General features: G+C 38.5%; 1 protein-coding gene across 1 annotated transcript in view; it reads right to left on the bottom strand.

Moving 5' to 3' along the window:
* Nucleotides 1–608: 608 nt before the first annotated feature.
* Nucleotides 609–16,098, bottom strand: part of CNTN1 (contactin 1) — a 244,651-nt gene continuing 229,161 nt past the window's right edge. Inside the window, exon 25 of the mRNA XM_055712517.1 lies at nucleotides 609–3,211. Within this exon, the coding sequence (XP_055568492.1) occupies nucleotides 3,132–3,211 (80 nt within the window). The 3' untranslated portion in view covers nucleotides 609–3,131. The remainder of the gene's footprint in view (nucleotides 3,212–16,098) is intronic.

Raw genomic sequence — 16,098 nt, 5'->3', positions numbered from 1 at the left:
GCTCAGCTTATAAAGCTGGGGGAGGAAGAAGGGAGGAGTCATGGTGTTTTGTCTTACCAAGTGATCGTTATGCATGATGGAGCCCTGCTGCCCTGGAGATGGCCGAACACCTGCCTGCCAGTGGGAAGTAGCGAATGAATTCCTTGTTTTGCTTTGCTTGTATACGTGGCTCTTTCTTTACTTATCAATCTCAACCCATGAGTTTTCTCACTTTTACTTTTCTGATTCTCTCCCCTGCCCCACGAGGGGGGAGTGAGTGAGTGGCTGTGTGGGGCTTAGTTGCCGGCTGGGGTTGAACCATGACATATATCTACTGGAGTATAAAACATTACCTGAAAAATACTCTGCTCAGTTAACTCTTGCTTCCAAAACTGCTGAAAAACTCTCAGGAGGTGCTCTGTCACTGACATCAGGAAAATCTTTCTGTCTATATCACCTATAACCAAAGTAAAACAGCCACTCTTATCCCACAAAAGTCTAACTCCAGCAAAATCCACAGGAAGGCAGGGCAGGGATACACAGGACCTCATTCCATCCACACCTTTACCATCACAGATGGCCATGTCGCTGTTAGAAAATTAGAAAGCTCCAATTCAAAAGACAGTTACTGTATTTTGAGTAACATTAATACATTTATTTAATTGTAATTTACTTTTCATTCATAAAAAGGACAAAGCACGGTCCTGCTCTACTCATTTGAAAAAAAAAAAAGATAAAAAGTAACTAAAAAAACAGTTCAATATTCATCAGTATCAAATAATAGTAATATCAATTTTCCTGAAATATAAAGAAACAACAAATATGTCTATCTATATAAACTTTAATTAAGAACCTTGCATTTTATAGCAGATGATACATTAGTTAGTTTTATTTGACAACAATTTGAAACTGAAGGTCCCAGTCAAATTTACACAATTATGCGAAACAGAAAAATCTCCAACTACCTGATCAGTATGTAAGACCTACCTCATCTGTGTTGCTGATTTGAAAAAAAGAAGTGGCTTTCCTTCCCAGGTCATATCCATGCAAAAACTAAACAGTTTTGCTTTTTACACCGTGTATTAGAAAAGTAAAAGGCAATCATGCATTTGGCAAAAGATTTAGTTGTGGTTGTAGATTATATAAAAATGAGTCATACTGCAAAAGAACCAAACCAAATGAAACACAATAAAACACTTTTTTTTTTTGTTTTTGTACAGAAGGCTTACAGCGTATTAGTTTCTTATGTATGAAGACAGCTCATTTCTCTTTCAAATAATTACACAATTTATGAAACTCAGTAGTGTTTGACACTTTGACATTCCTCTATAGGGAAGTTATCACTTTCACCTATTTAAAAAATTTTCATCTTGTAACAAACAGTTAAAATTAAACTAAAACAGTATTATTGATATTTCTTAATGAAGACTCTACACTTTTACATGTAAATATATAGTACAAAATTATACAAATAAAAGAAGGGGGTGTAAATTATTAATAGAGCTATTCTTGCCTCATGTAAATATTATTATTACGGACCTCTACAGTATCAGTTCTAAAAAGATAAAATCTATTTCTAAGTAGCTAGCAAGGTTGTGCTAATAAAATATGATTCAAAGCTTATAATTCTTGAAGCATCAGACATTGCACTATTACTTGAGCCAGCTGATTCAGTATCACTGTGTTTCTTCAACATTCACACTCAAACTAATTCCCAGCACACCATGGAAAATGAAAGGAATGTGCATTTCTTTAACAACTTAAAAAAACCTCAAACAAATCAACAAAAAACCCAACACTGAAACACTCTAGACACAGTCAGAACAAAAACATTCTGTCTCTAATAGAGTTCCCATTTTGCAAAGGCCATAGTAAACATTTAGCTTCGACTAACAGTTGGGATCTGACTTTCATGTACTAACACACAGTTGGATCATTCAGTACTCTGTCAAATAGGGAAACGGTCTCAGAACTTTAAAACTCTTATTTACAACACTATGAACATTAGAATAATATCAAGTTCTTGGAAAAAGCATATAATTCTCCCAAATGTACACCTTCATTACAGGAAGGTAACATCTGGCATCTGCAGCATAAAAAATGTAAATATAATATTTTTTTTTACTGTGCTACTCTGTTTTTGCCATTTATCGTATATCTTTTTCATTTTTTTAATATATTTTAAATCTTTTCACTTTAAAAAATAACATGTTTCCTACCATTTCATGGTCCATTTGGCTGATCTTAACATGGACTCCCTCTCCAAACTCCTCAGTGTTATATTGCTACCTTAATAATAATAATAATAATAATAGTCATAATACTAAATCAAAACCAATACATTACGTCGCTTCCCTGAAAGCTGACATTTGACTCCTAAAATCAGCAACAATGACCATAACAATTTTTCAACAGAACGGTTTTAAGAAAATAATATAGTAAATCATGTGTCAGTGAAGCACAGGTAAATTCCTTTAAGCTAAGCATGCTGTGCACATCTCAGGTGTTCTGATTATATTTAAAATAAAAAATTCCTTGTCACTGATTTTTATTTCAAGTCCTTCAAATTCTATCCAATAGCCTCAAGAAATATAGCTCTAGAAAAATGAAATGTTTTTGCTTTGACTGTCTCTCTAAAAAACAGTAATCCCAATAAATGATGATGGGGCCATTCAAAAATATGCAGTACACAAAACATATAGGATAGTACAGACAGACGTAGTACTCTTACATTTATCACATACAATCAACATTTCAATCTCTATTATATTTCACGATTTGTTATTCAAGTTAAAGCACCTACGTATGGTGATTTTACTTTCACTGTACAGCCTATGTTATTGGGTTTTAACACTGTAACTTGCCCCATTGGACCAAATCATGCAACTGTCACAGATCAGCATAAGTGTTTTATAAGGCATATTGGAACAAGTTAAAAATATTTCTTAGCCTTTCAAAAGTTGATTTACTTCATGAAGGAGTTCCTGGATGCCTCAGTCCTCTTAAAGTTCACAGGAAATTGTAGGGTAATTTACTTTAAAGTGTAATTTATTTGGCTTAGGATGGTGCCACAGAATCAAAAAGAGTTGCGGTCCTCATCTTCAAAAGGAGTCCCTTGTGTTAGGCGGAGGACAAGGTAAACCCAGCTACATTCAGAATCCCGAGCAGGCAAGGACACCCAGGGCAGGCACCACCAGGACCAGGAGCAGAGTCGGCACTCCAGCATCGGCACCTGCATATCAAACAGATAACACCACCACCTCGGTCTTACTTCAGCAATACTGATGGCGGGGGGAGGGGAACAACCCTGAATGCAAGCAAGAATGTGGGGTATGAAGGCTGGAAAACCAGCTGGTGTCCCTCAGCACGGCCCCTACCTGTATGGATAATCTGAAACAGACAAAGAGACTTGCTGCAGTACAGCAGAGAATCCCCTCTTTTGTTCTGCAAGAGGTGTTTATGCAACATGTTTATACAAGCAGCAAGGCCATTCAGAACACATCAGCGTATTTTGGTTTGGCCGGTCCAGCAAGCCAGGAGGTTATACCAGGAGGTAAAAGGTCAAAATAAATATTTAAACATGTGAAAACAAAATTAATGGAGTCTTTGAAATGTGACAAAGCAAAGAGACACCTTTAGAAATGTTAATGTTCGTATGATCAGCAATAATCTGAGAGATGTCAAAGAGCCCAGTCCGTCTGCCAGATTACGAAGTCCAGATGGCTGATTTATAGCAGTGTGGCATTTACATCTGTTACAAGTCACAAGGGTCTTTCTTAAACAAATATTTTAAGACAAAAAAATATTAACTGACAGCTTACAAACTTTACGTGACTCACTGTGGAAAACAGGCATAAGAGTTGCCATTATGTCAAATGGCTTGTGTTGCCATGGTCCAGCTCCCTGTTAAGAAGCATCTATATGAGAAAATAACCCAGCCAAACTGTGCCTGGCTGTCAGTCTTGGAGATGGGCCAAAGGAACTAGAGAACGCCAAAGGAACTAGAGAACAGGCTATTCTTTCAACCCAGAGAGGGCTCATCTAGGTCAGGATGGTAGTGGGTAGGTGAGCAGTGCAGGACCCAGCTGACTGCTCATCTTGCTGTTGAACACAGTCTAAGGACAGAAGTGCTTGCAGGCGGTGGTGACAGTCCTGAGGAGCTGCTGGAACTGTCTCGCTGGGTGGCTCTCCAGCAGATGGTTGACTAAATGAGGAAAAACCATACTGAAAAAGTAACACGTGAACCAAATGGCACAGATTTCAGCAGGTAGCCCTGTTTTACCTAACAACGGGCACAGTATGACAAATTTCAAGTATTCTTTCATAGAATTTAAAGTCCCAAAAAAAGCATTTACATTTTCTCATCAGACCTCTTGTAAGGACAAGTAAGTCACATTATCTGGTCCAGCACCATGCAGGCTCCCAGAATGACAGATCTGTAGGTTTTGCCTGTTTGCCGCAGAAGTTTCTGCATCTTTCAGTATAAATAAAGAGCTTAATTCTTCATTTTGTGTCTATCTTAAACCTCCTATTAATAATGTACTTTACTAATTTTAAGTTAGCAAAACTGAGGGTGAAAAAAATGCTGGTTTGAAGTGAGAATCTGGCCAAATAAACACCTGTAAGTTACCTTCAAGTGTTTTTTTCTTACACTATTTCCTACCCACAATAACAAGGAGAAAGTAAGAAAACTAGCTGATAACAAAAAAACATTTTTATGAAGTTTGTTGATTAAGTCCAAATAAGAAAACTTCAGAGTTCACCAGCCCATCAGCTTTCTGTGGATAGATGAAAGTGATAGCATTTAGTCTTTTGTGATTCCTATATAACTGCAGAGGTTTTTTTCTCATGGGTTTTTCACAATATGTCTCAATACACTGTGGGTTTGACGTCCTTCAGATCAGCATCCTCTCTGATGTACCATACATGTACTATTTGCAATTCCAAGATGAAAGTTTTGTCCCCCAAAGAAGAAGGATGATCATATACAGTCTTAATTTTCATACTGGGCAGAGCTTCTCCTCTTTGCAGAGTCATTTAATTGAGCCTTCATCTGCAGTCCCTCATGTTCACAGCACTATCTACTCTTCCCATTTGGCTTTAAACAGCCCCACTCCAAACACCGGCAGCTTTCATGCAGTTGTTCAGAAAGACAGTTGGGAGCACATCCCAAACTAGAGTGCTTGGTCTTCTTTCCTCACAGCTGGCTTATTAGAGTACTTCAATACAATACAGTATTAGGAACTGAATCCTGAGCATTGGTATGGTGGGAATAATCATGTTTCAGCGGATATAAAGAGCATGGGTATGTTCTCACTGGGCAGAGCTGGGTCTAAAGGTACGTTTCATCTCAGTGCTCTCTCTCTAGAGAAGCCGTTAGAGGAGTGTGTGCCCTCCCCACCCCAGGAACAGAAGTATGCTAGTATGCTTATGAGGTGACCAAATGCCACACAACAGGATGTGCCTACTGCTGCACATATGCACTTATGTACAGTTTGTCACCCAGCAAATCACTTAACAAAAAGGGGACCATAAGCCACTGGCAAACAGAAGGCCCGACTTGTTTATTGGGCTTCAGTGGTGAATTTAAGTCTTATTAGAAAGGCAATGTCTCCTGACCCATGGATGAAGCTCTATGCAGACCCCCTCAGGGATATATATTCAGAGGTCAGCCTCCAAGATGAAGACAACTGTTTCTCTTCCCATTTCTACCACAGAAAGTGGAAACGAGTATTTTTAGATGATCCTGGTTTCTGCATTATCTCACCAGGGAGAAAGCCCACAGCATCTGCCAGCAAGCCATGATTTTAGAGCTTTCCCCACAGAATTTATTTCCAATTTCAGCCATATTCCTCCTATTGTCCCCCTTCTTTGTACGTCCACCACCCTACTCCTCCTGACTGTGGTCCTTACTTAAATAAAGTCTTTCTGCTGCTCCACTCTCCTTGCTGTCCCCCATACTAAACTCCACCCTTTTTCTCTTGCTTCTGACACTTCAAAACTCTTCTCTGCTCCTACCCTTTCCTCTACTGCTGTAGGGATGTTTTCTGAAGTCAAGACTTCTTCCTAAGTCCTTTCTGATATCCAAACACTTGGAAAACCAAGACAAGAGACCTATCAATCCTTCTTCATCAGCTCAATTAATCTGTAAAAAGTACATTTCTATGAATAGTACATTTTTCCATAGGAAGTAGTATGTTCACCTCAGTGAGAGCTAAAGTTAAGGAAAATACTGGAAGATTGCTTTTGTAAGTATCTATAAACAGAGGCATTTTATGCTTAAGATGAATATGAATGTACACTCAAATACATCCTCATACATAACAACTGCACATTTCGGCAACTGGGAAAGTATGGGGATATATTTATCTGTATTTTTTAGTGATTTATGAGACATTAATCTTTTCTGTAGTCTTTATCCCTAAAAATCAATGTAGTGGCTCTTAATGAATAATAGCCACAGGAAAAAAAGATAATCCAGATCCCATATTTAAAAATATCCACTGAAAATGTGTTCTGCCTTTGTCAGACCAGGATAACGCAGTTTCAAAGACACAACTAAACTCGTATTTTGAATGCTTCCAATGAAGGCAAACATGAAAAAAACTTTGCTGGGTGAAGCTGAATGATAAGCAAGTATGAGGAAATTTCTATCTGCATGTAACTGTCCTACAAAGAGAAAGGAATAACAAATCTTGCCCTGAGATGTGCCTCACTGGCTCCAGAATTAATAGTTAGAAGCTCACTCCATTACAGCAGTTCTTCACAAGGTTTAGGCACTGCTGCAGAGATGTGTATAACAGCTTTCCACAATAGGGCAAATCCTACCCTTAGATAGCACATTAACAGAACATTAGGAGGACAAATACACATTAAACAGATCATCTCCTCTTTTTGCTTGTTAGATTACTGACCTACATGTCAGGAATCATAATTTACTGGAAACACCCTTCACCACTGCATGACAGCCAGTACGCTCCAGCAGCCCATGAATGGAAATTAATGCTAAGTTTTGCCTGAGTGCAGACTACAGATTTAATTCTGTGCAGTAATGCAATTGTGATCTGTCAGTTTTAACAATCTTTAGAAACTAGAGAAACGCCAGATAAAGACTTAATGAATGTGCACAAATAAACATGTGGAGGTAAATTAAAACAGAAGGATTATTAAGCTCCTTCTGAAGTCTGTCCAGGTATGAGCTGGATACATTTAGCACTTAAAGATTCATTCTCCCCTTCAGAGTTATAAAGTGTGATCTCTCCTCTCAACCAGCATCTTGCTTATCCAGTGTGCATGCAATTGCAAACTACACTCATCAAAGCCAAGACCAAAACCTTATCAGTATCACATAACCTAACTACCCCTCTAACACACTCTAATATCCACACATAGTTTATTTCTTTCAAACACACATCTTAAATTTGTTTGGTTTTTTTTCCAACAGCCTGAAGCAAAAGTTGTGAAATCTTGCAGCATTCCCATGGAGGAATTACTACTGTCTGCTATAGAGTTTCTGTAGCTCATATTTTTAAGCCTAGGACTAAACCATCTGCAGAAACATACACTCAGAATGTAGTTAAACATCAAATAGAATTTGTATAGGATGTGTGCAGTTAACAGAACTTTTTTCCTGTCTCCTGTTCTCGCAGCCTTTCTCACAAGTGGTCATTTATTTGAGTAAATTAAGAGAACAACAGCTGGACGGGTTTTCCTTCAGCAAGATCTTTACATACCATTTACCAGGAACTCCTGGTAAAGTCCCACAAATTGACAGCCCTCTATTTGTATTTTAAATTCTTTGTTGCCATTTCAATCACATAAAGTCTAGGATGAAATCTTTTACATTTCTGAATGGAGATCCTAGATTTTACTGACGTCTTGAACAGTATGCAAGTCTTCCAATTATTCTCAAAAGACATGAAATCTATTTAATGCCTAAAAGAAACAGTTCAGACTTTGATGTATTTTCCAAGCCTTTGTAACAAGCTGTTACATCATTATTTTCTTTAAATGTTACTTATCTTTAAGATATGACATTTTTGGCCCTTTTCCCAACATCAGTATCTTTTTATACTGGATTGTAAAAAAAAATAAATATCTATAGAGGCCTGTTTAGAAAACTTACTTCCATCAGATCTGTGAACCTGGAAATTAGTTACTGGTCATCTGTGAAGTTGTCATAGGTGAATAACTTCTCTTTCTCAGTGGGAAAGTGTTTGTCCTGCCAACATATACAAACTACAATCTATTCCTTGGCAAATCATGAGCTGATCCTGTTGTGGCGAAACTCCTTCTCTGCTTTTGCTGTCAGGAAAGATTGTTGAAGAATTAATTTGTATTAAATGACATCAGTTCTCTTAGTTTCCAGGTACTGAACATCAAGGGGGATGCCTACATGACTGTTCTAGTTTGAGGAGGAGCGTGTTTTTAAAGTGAGTATCTCAGCCATCCTTTTTATTAGGGTTTATTTTGCAGGACCGGATTAGAGATAGCGCAAAGAAAAACCTGACATGAACACAGAGTGTGGAGCTGAATACTCAGTGCCACTCTTTCTCTCCACAGATTCACTCCCCTTGTGCTCCACAAATTGTTCAGGTAGATGCAGACTTGCTATCTGAATGATACAGTCGCTGCAACACGTTTTGCACGACACAAGTTATCATACATTTAGTAAGAGTAAGGAAAAGAGAAATTTTTCTTACCAGGACTGATATTTTATGTGATTCATAAAGGATTTAAGTTTGTAATGTAAATTTTATAATTTGTATAGAAATGTGTCTGCCTTTGTGTGTATTTTGCAAAATAGATTTCTTTTTTCTGAATGAATGGCCAAACATCCACCCATTTTCCTGTAAATCATATTCTCCTTTTGGTCCAGGATCCAAGGACCAATCTTCTGTTGGAGCTATCTGGTTTTATATGTCTCCTTTTTATTTTAAGAAAGGTAAATGCAAAGCCTTCTCATATTCTGCTTCTCCTTGCTTCTAACTAAGCTTGTCCACTTCTCTGGAAAAAAGTTAGGCCATCTGAAAATAAAGAAAAAAGTGACTTTTGCCTGCTCCACTTGTTAGTTTCAACATCTGTTAGGTTTCATTAATACCTGTTTTATGAGTATTTTTATATTTACCCAGGTAGAAGAGGAAAGCAGGAATGGAGAAATGGAATTTCTTCAGGCTAAACTACACTGCATAAAAGAAGTGGCTGAGTTTGTAGTTCTGTCAACTAGTTTCTGAAAAGAGAATCCACTTTTCCCAGCTGGAAATACTGTCTTCATAAAAGACTAATGCAAATGAAATAGCTAGTATCAGCTGACATGATTTAAATCCTGTTATCCCTATTAATGGTAAATGGAAAATAACTAAACTAATTAGAATATGCTTATCTTGCATCACTGGCATCACTGCTAAGTCATGGGTCCAACTTTCCCTTGTCTAGGAATACCTTTGTTTGGGCACGAGGAAATTTTCCTCTTACCTCTGCCATAAACCTTTCAAGAAAGGTGCTATGGAGTAATTCACAACCCTGTGAATTACTGTTTTGCAGCAGAGTAGATATATAGGATGGAAATAATGCTGTCATGCATCTGCCCATGCTTTGTGCTGTGTGGTTTGCATCTGTGGAACAGCTTTAAAACTATGATATGATAAAGAAAGAGAACATTAAAAACATATTTGAAGTGTTGCTGATGGTCTGGGTGGTTTGTCCATCCCATGGTTTAGTACGTCTTCTCCTGCTTGAAAATCCATACGCCAGAGCCAAGTAAGCGCGTTGTTTTGTTCTGGCAATGGCACCTGGTGTGCTGGCAGTGTAGGCAGGCAGCAGCAGGGGCTTCTTTTCCATCAACTCCGGCCCTGCTACAGACCTGGGCTGCCAAAATGAAAAGATGCCTTGGACTCTGAGGAAAGTGAGATAATTTTTAGTCCATAGGCTAGTGGGCAACTGTCAATAAATGTAGACTATTTCTGAAATACTTCTTCCCCTTCACATATATTAATGTTAATCACAGATTCTTTTGCACGGAGAGCTAAGTAGAAGATGACAGATAACTTTAAATGTACACTTTTAAAGTAGTATACTCAACAAGTAATAGCAAGAACAACTACGGAGGTCCTCCTGTGACCCAGACAACAGTTGTATTGTACTTTACAAGAATTTTGTGGGTTTCAGGATCACTGCTATGACTTAAAAGGCTTGTCATACCTTTCAGCATCTGCCCTGTCTCTCCAGCTGTGAGCGGTCACTCCAGACAAACTGGCTCACCAGGAATACTGCCAGGCCAAGGAAGGCTGAATCATGTGCTCATCTAGGACGAGGTGCTGACTGCTGGAAACTGCCTGCTGAAGCAGCAGGAGGAGCTCGGAGTGAGTTTCAGCAGCTTGCCCCTATAGAAAAGCTTATCTGTGATTACACTGATTGTCTGGTGGGGCAAAACACTTGGCTGTAAAAGTTCCCACATACATCTATTCTGCATTGCCTCAGAAATTACGGTTTTGGCAGTCATTCAGAGGAATTCAGTCATCCCCTGAGAGAGCCATTGACAAGTTTTTCATCAAAAAGGACTAATTTTTTTAGGGAAAAATGGGAGGCCAGAAAAGGAAGTTTCATTGTAACCCTGAACAGAAGAAAACCAACAGATTTTCTTTGGCCAGCTGGTGTGTCTTGGGATTTCTGAGTGAGGAACCTGCTCTTCCTTGTTCAAGAAAACAGGGGTTTTTGAATGCTTTTACAAATAAATTCACCCCAAGCATACACCAGATGTGTCATTCCTTTTCACTTGCAAATAGTCCACATTTAAACAACCACACAGTACAATGGGAAAACAGTAGAAACTCTTCAGGTGCAAAATGGTGGTGAATTAATGGGAAAAAAATGGGGAAAAAACCACCCCGCACCATAATTTTGGAATTTCTGAGTTCTTGGGAACAAATGGGGCACATATAATCACTGAGGTACATTAAAAGCCTGTCTTAAAAATCTTCATCTTTCAGCCTGGACGCCTGGCTCACATATCAGATGAAGAAGGATGCCCTCAGCTTCTACAAGAGTAGAAGCACCCAATCTCAACGGGCTGGATGACAGTGCTTGCTTCATGGTAGGGAAAGGCTGCCATCCCTCCACAGCATGTGACAAGACCTGCACAGCATGCACAGTGCAGTGCAGGGCTCACACTCATGAAGCTGATCATGTGTTATACAGTCTTTGCCTATAGGTAAGTCCCATCACCACACAGCCCTTGAGAAAGAGGAAGGTAAACTGGAAGGCAGGCAGTGCTCCCAAAACACAGCTTCCCTCCCTCTGCTCCCTGAGTGCAGCAGCACAGCAAGCAAGGAGCAACAGAATCACCCAGGGCTGGGAAGCAACACAGCGAATATGTCACTGATGTAACCAGTGGACTGAGAAGCAGCAAAGAAAATAAGTTATTCCAACAGGCCAGCTCAGCTTAAATTTGGCCTTGCTGTTCAGCAAGCCAGAGAAAATCTTGATTCAGGCATGAAAGTTACTGCATAAAGGAAGAGAGCAAACAGTGCCTAGGAAGTGCCTCCAGAGCAAAATAATGTAATTTTTACTGATAAGGATACACTTTGAAGAACTGGGTAGTGTTAAACCAGAAAGGTCAATACAATTTTCTAAGGTAGCTGGGTAGCAGGTTGTCTGGTAAAGGAGACAGAAAGGAACAGGCAGGATGAAGGATCTTAGAGGGCTGCATAAACAAGAGAAAAGGTACACTGGTTAATACAAAATCTTTACTGGGAATGCTCCGATTTTCCCAGTTCCAAACATGGGTAAAATAAAAGGAGAAACAGATGATGGTAGAAACTAGCAAGAACACATTAAAAAATGAGTAGGGGGTTAGTGCAGAAATTGTTCCTACTCTGATACATTTGTTGGCAACTCCATTTGGCTTTCTAAGAAAGTAATTTTTGGATTGTGAGGACACAGAAAAGGCTGTGATTAGTACTGCGTGCCCCTCCAGCTGAGCACATAATTTTAGTGTCCTGATACAGAAGTACTAACAGCCATTGTAACTGAGTGTAAACACTTCCTTTAAAGCCAGATAAAGCTTTTTACCTCCATAATGTCAGAAAAAGATTTGAAACACCCCATCGCTGGGTTCTATTATTATAGAAAATAACTTAGAAATCCATTAAATAACTGGTTTAGGGAGAGAGAGAAAAAAATCTTCTCATGTAGAAATAAATCAGGGAAACATTTTTTTACAGATAATATCTAAATGAGCCAGCAGTGCCTAAACCCAGCTTTAAACAGCTGATCATCTCTTCAGATGAGTGACTTATGTTGCTGCATCAAATTCCACATTTCATGTATTTCTGCTCAGCTGCATTAAAACATCATGCTGAGTTACAGAATTTAAGCACAGAAAGGATCATTATGTCTTTTAATATATATCCTGTATCATCAAAATATTTCCTCATATACAATATAGTTCAAGTAGTCTTTTACTCAAGTTGTTCCTGCCCTGAGTCCAGGAAGACGGATTTTTCTAAAACACACCTAAAATGGCTCACAGCTTTGATTTAGAAACACCAGAAATTGAAAAGCTAAAAATCAAGCAGATTGTCATGCTTCTGGAGAAGAAATTTATAAACTAATCTAACAGAATTTCTCTCCTGATAAAGTTCTTACTTCAGTCACTCAATTAGCTAGAGCCACAAGCACCAAATTTGATACTCTGAAATGTTCACATGAACTTAATTGAAGGATGCTTCTGACAACTCCTCCTTCCTTTCCCACTGGCTTAATATAATTGTGTTGAAGAGGCACAGAAGACAGAACAAGTAGCACTCTTCCAGTGCCTACTTCTAAGAACTCTGTTGTCAACTCATCATCTCTGGCTTCTATGAACAGGGTTTGGAACTCAGTGAAAGTATAATATATGGCACTAATCTTTAAAGGCAAGAACATTTTGACATTGAAGTCTCTCAAGTATTCTGAAAAGGGCACGGAGCATTTCAGTATGGAATAAGATGCACTATTTAATATATCTAAATCTATCTCTCTGTACAAAAAGGGCACAAAATACAAGTATTTGGTATGGTCACTGGCACTCAAAGGTAAGTTCAAGCTAGCAAATATGTGATTTTATCTACTCTTTGTACCTGTAGCAACAAATATATCTATTTATACTTGAATACAAACCTGCCAAATAACCACAGTGCAAAATGTACTTCTAACGAAACATTTATCAGTTTTCAGGAGCACAAAATGCCTCGTTGTACCTGGTTGCACCTGGTTGTCTAGTCTGACCTCCCACTCACATCAGGGCTGTCGCCAAAACTGGATGTTGTCAGCTGCATCTTTGCTTAGCTGAGTCACAGAAATCCCCGAAGCTAAGAACTGCAGACTCCCTCTGGGTAACCTGCTCCAGTGCTGCACTGCGCTCTGGGTGAGGTTCTTCCTGATGTCCAGACTGAACCTCCCAAATTGCAATTTCTGGCCACTGCCCTACATTATATCATCTGCCATCACCAAGACTTTGGATTCATCATCTTTCTAACTGCTGTTAATACAGTTATGTGCTTCTGTTAGATCACCTCTCTCCACCATGCTAGACCTTGGTGCTTATTAAAGGAACTAGATGCTATGATACTTCCTTAATACTGAACTAAAGAGCTGTGCACCTTCCTTACTACTAGAGTGTTTCTAAAAGTCCCTCAGACGTTGCCACTGAAGTAACTGGAAAACTATCACTGCTGCCTTTGTCAAAGAATCACTGGATTTTGTTCTCTTAAGAGAGAGGCTTTATCAAAAGGTATTTTACAGCAATGTCTAACCTAGGTCTTCTGAATCACTCTCCTTGCTAAGAAGAAAAGGAGTCTGGCTAGGTTAGGTGCATAAACCTGAGAGGTATGAGTATGCCACCACTCCAAGGCACCCATAAAAAGTAACCGCTGAACTGAAAAATACCACAAGGATTTGAATAAGGCAGTTCCACGTCTTGCTACTGAAAATTAAAACACCTAAGAATCGTCATGACTAGAAAGTATTCCTTTCTTCATTCCTTCACCCCTGTGATCATGCCTGCAATCCTGTCTAGATTATTAAGGGGGAAAAAATTAATGAGATGAGTCTTCCAAAGATTACTTTAAATCACTCTAAATGTTATTTGGCTGGCTTTGAATTCTCAAAGCAATTAAAAATACTGTATAAATATAGTTCAATAGTCAAATGTCCTACCAAGAGGTGAAAGCAGAATATGCATTTGCATTAAATTAAATCATTATGCATCAAAGGGATTACACTATTAAAGCAAAACACTAATCTTGGCATTCACTCTATGAGCTATGTGATTTTTTCTGTGATATTCTTTTTTGCTATGTTGCTGCATTTAAGCGTAAGAGAGTTAAATAACAATCTTTTTTCCCCATCTTGTTCTAATGGTAGAGTACAATGAATGTAAAATACCAAGCATTTTATTTTATAAAAGGGAAGGAGTACAGTGTTCCTGTGTTGGTGTAATAAAAAATCTGAAGGTACCTGTATGATATCTCAATGGTTGGATAAATTAATGAAGAAGTATATTCAGCCAAACTGAATTTGAATGTCAGACCTTTAATTCATTGGTGAATTGATGGTCCTACTGAAATAGTGGCCATCAAAAGCTTGCTGAATTTTTTTTAAAAAGGTATTCCTGATTGCACAGTAAACCAAAATTTATTTCTCTTCTCCTCCTTAAACATTTTTTAAAAGTCAGTCGTTGTTTGCTGGGTAACATCCAGGCTGGTGAGAACAGTAAAGAAAGTTTTTAAGGGTTTATGAAGAACTAATCCTTTATCCATCAGTTAAGTGTTATCCAGGCATTTCATAGTACACTTTCTTGAAGCTGGGAGTATATGATCAGGTTCAGTGAGTCTGATCAAAGGCCCGTTTAGCTCAGGACACTGACTCCAGCGTCTGTAGTAGATGTAGCGGAAAGGAAAAAAAAAATCATGACACGCAGAACATATATTCTTTCCCACTTGTGTCAAAGCTGCTCCTGAGCTACTTTGTAGCTTCTGTTCAGTAGCTCCTGAGTCAAAGGCTGAATAAAGGACTGTTTTAAATTAGGGCTGACAGACCAACCCTCTATTTATAACTTTGCCCTGCACAACATCCTGTCACAAGAAATTCCACAATTTAATTTTGTGCCATGCAGAATAGTATTACTTTGATAGTTTTCAATCTGCTGCCTGCTAATTTTACTGAGTACTGTCATGTGAAGAAAAGTGAATGATCTTTCCCTGCTTACCTCTTACTATTGATCCTGACCTCCTTACTAGCCATCTTTACTTTAGCTAAAGACTCCTTGCCTCTCTCACATGCCTCACCCAGAATTTACTCCATAGCTGTGTCATCCTCAGTGATTTTCTCTATACTTTTATAGTATCTTTTTTAGCATCTTGTAGTATCTTTAGTATTGTTACTTTCTGCGATCTAGCAAGAATATATGTTTTTCATGACAGTCACACCTTCCTATAGCATTCTTGCAAGCTTGGGGATAGCAAGCAAGATCTCCAACACATAACAAGTTACAACATGTAACAGGGTGTATGAAGTTGCCATAGATTTCTTCTTTTGCTTATGTTTAAAGGACTGCAGAGTTCTCATGCCTTCATGTGACTGTGGTACAACCATTAGTGGGGATTTTGCAGGCAGTTCCCAAGCTCACACAGACAGACATGTGGCAACTCAGACTGAAGATGAAAGCAGGAGGAAGTTACATGGTCCTTTTCAAGCAGAGGCCATTTTTTCTGTTTTCTGATGTATAGCAACTACAGATTCCTGTCTTGTCAGTATTTGCTGCTGAGTAACCTATCCTACTCTTTGTTTTGTGTGATACTATTCTTTTAAACCTCTGTTGTGTTCTAAATCCATGTACACACATGTCCAATTTCTAACTATAAAGCCTGTCAACCACAGTCTTATGGCTAAAAATGAAATTTTGTTTTATTCATGCTTTGTGTGTATCCAGGCTTTCCCATATAAATACACATAAATTACAAAATAAACAGCATTGGTATTATCACAGGATAATGCAGACTGAAAAAACGTAACTAGATAGGAAAACATTTCTGCGGTCTGTCCTACTGTTGAGTTCAAATACAACAAAAAGAGAAGAAA

The sequence above is a fragment of the Falco cherrug genome, chromosome 5, assembly GCF_023634085.1.
Source record: "Falco cherrug isolate bFalChe1 chromosome 5, bFalChe1.pri, whole genome shotgun sequence".
Taxonomy (NCBI): domain Eukaryota; kingdom Metazoa; phylum Chordata; class Aves; order Falconiformes; family Falconidae; genus Falco; species Falco cherrug.
Note: the sequence above shows the minus strand (reverse complement) of the source record. Positions and strands in the feature narration are given on the sequence as shown.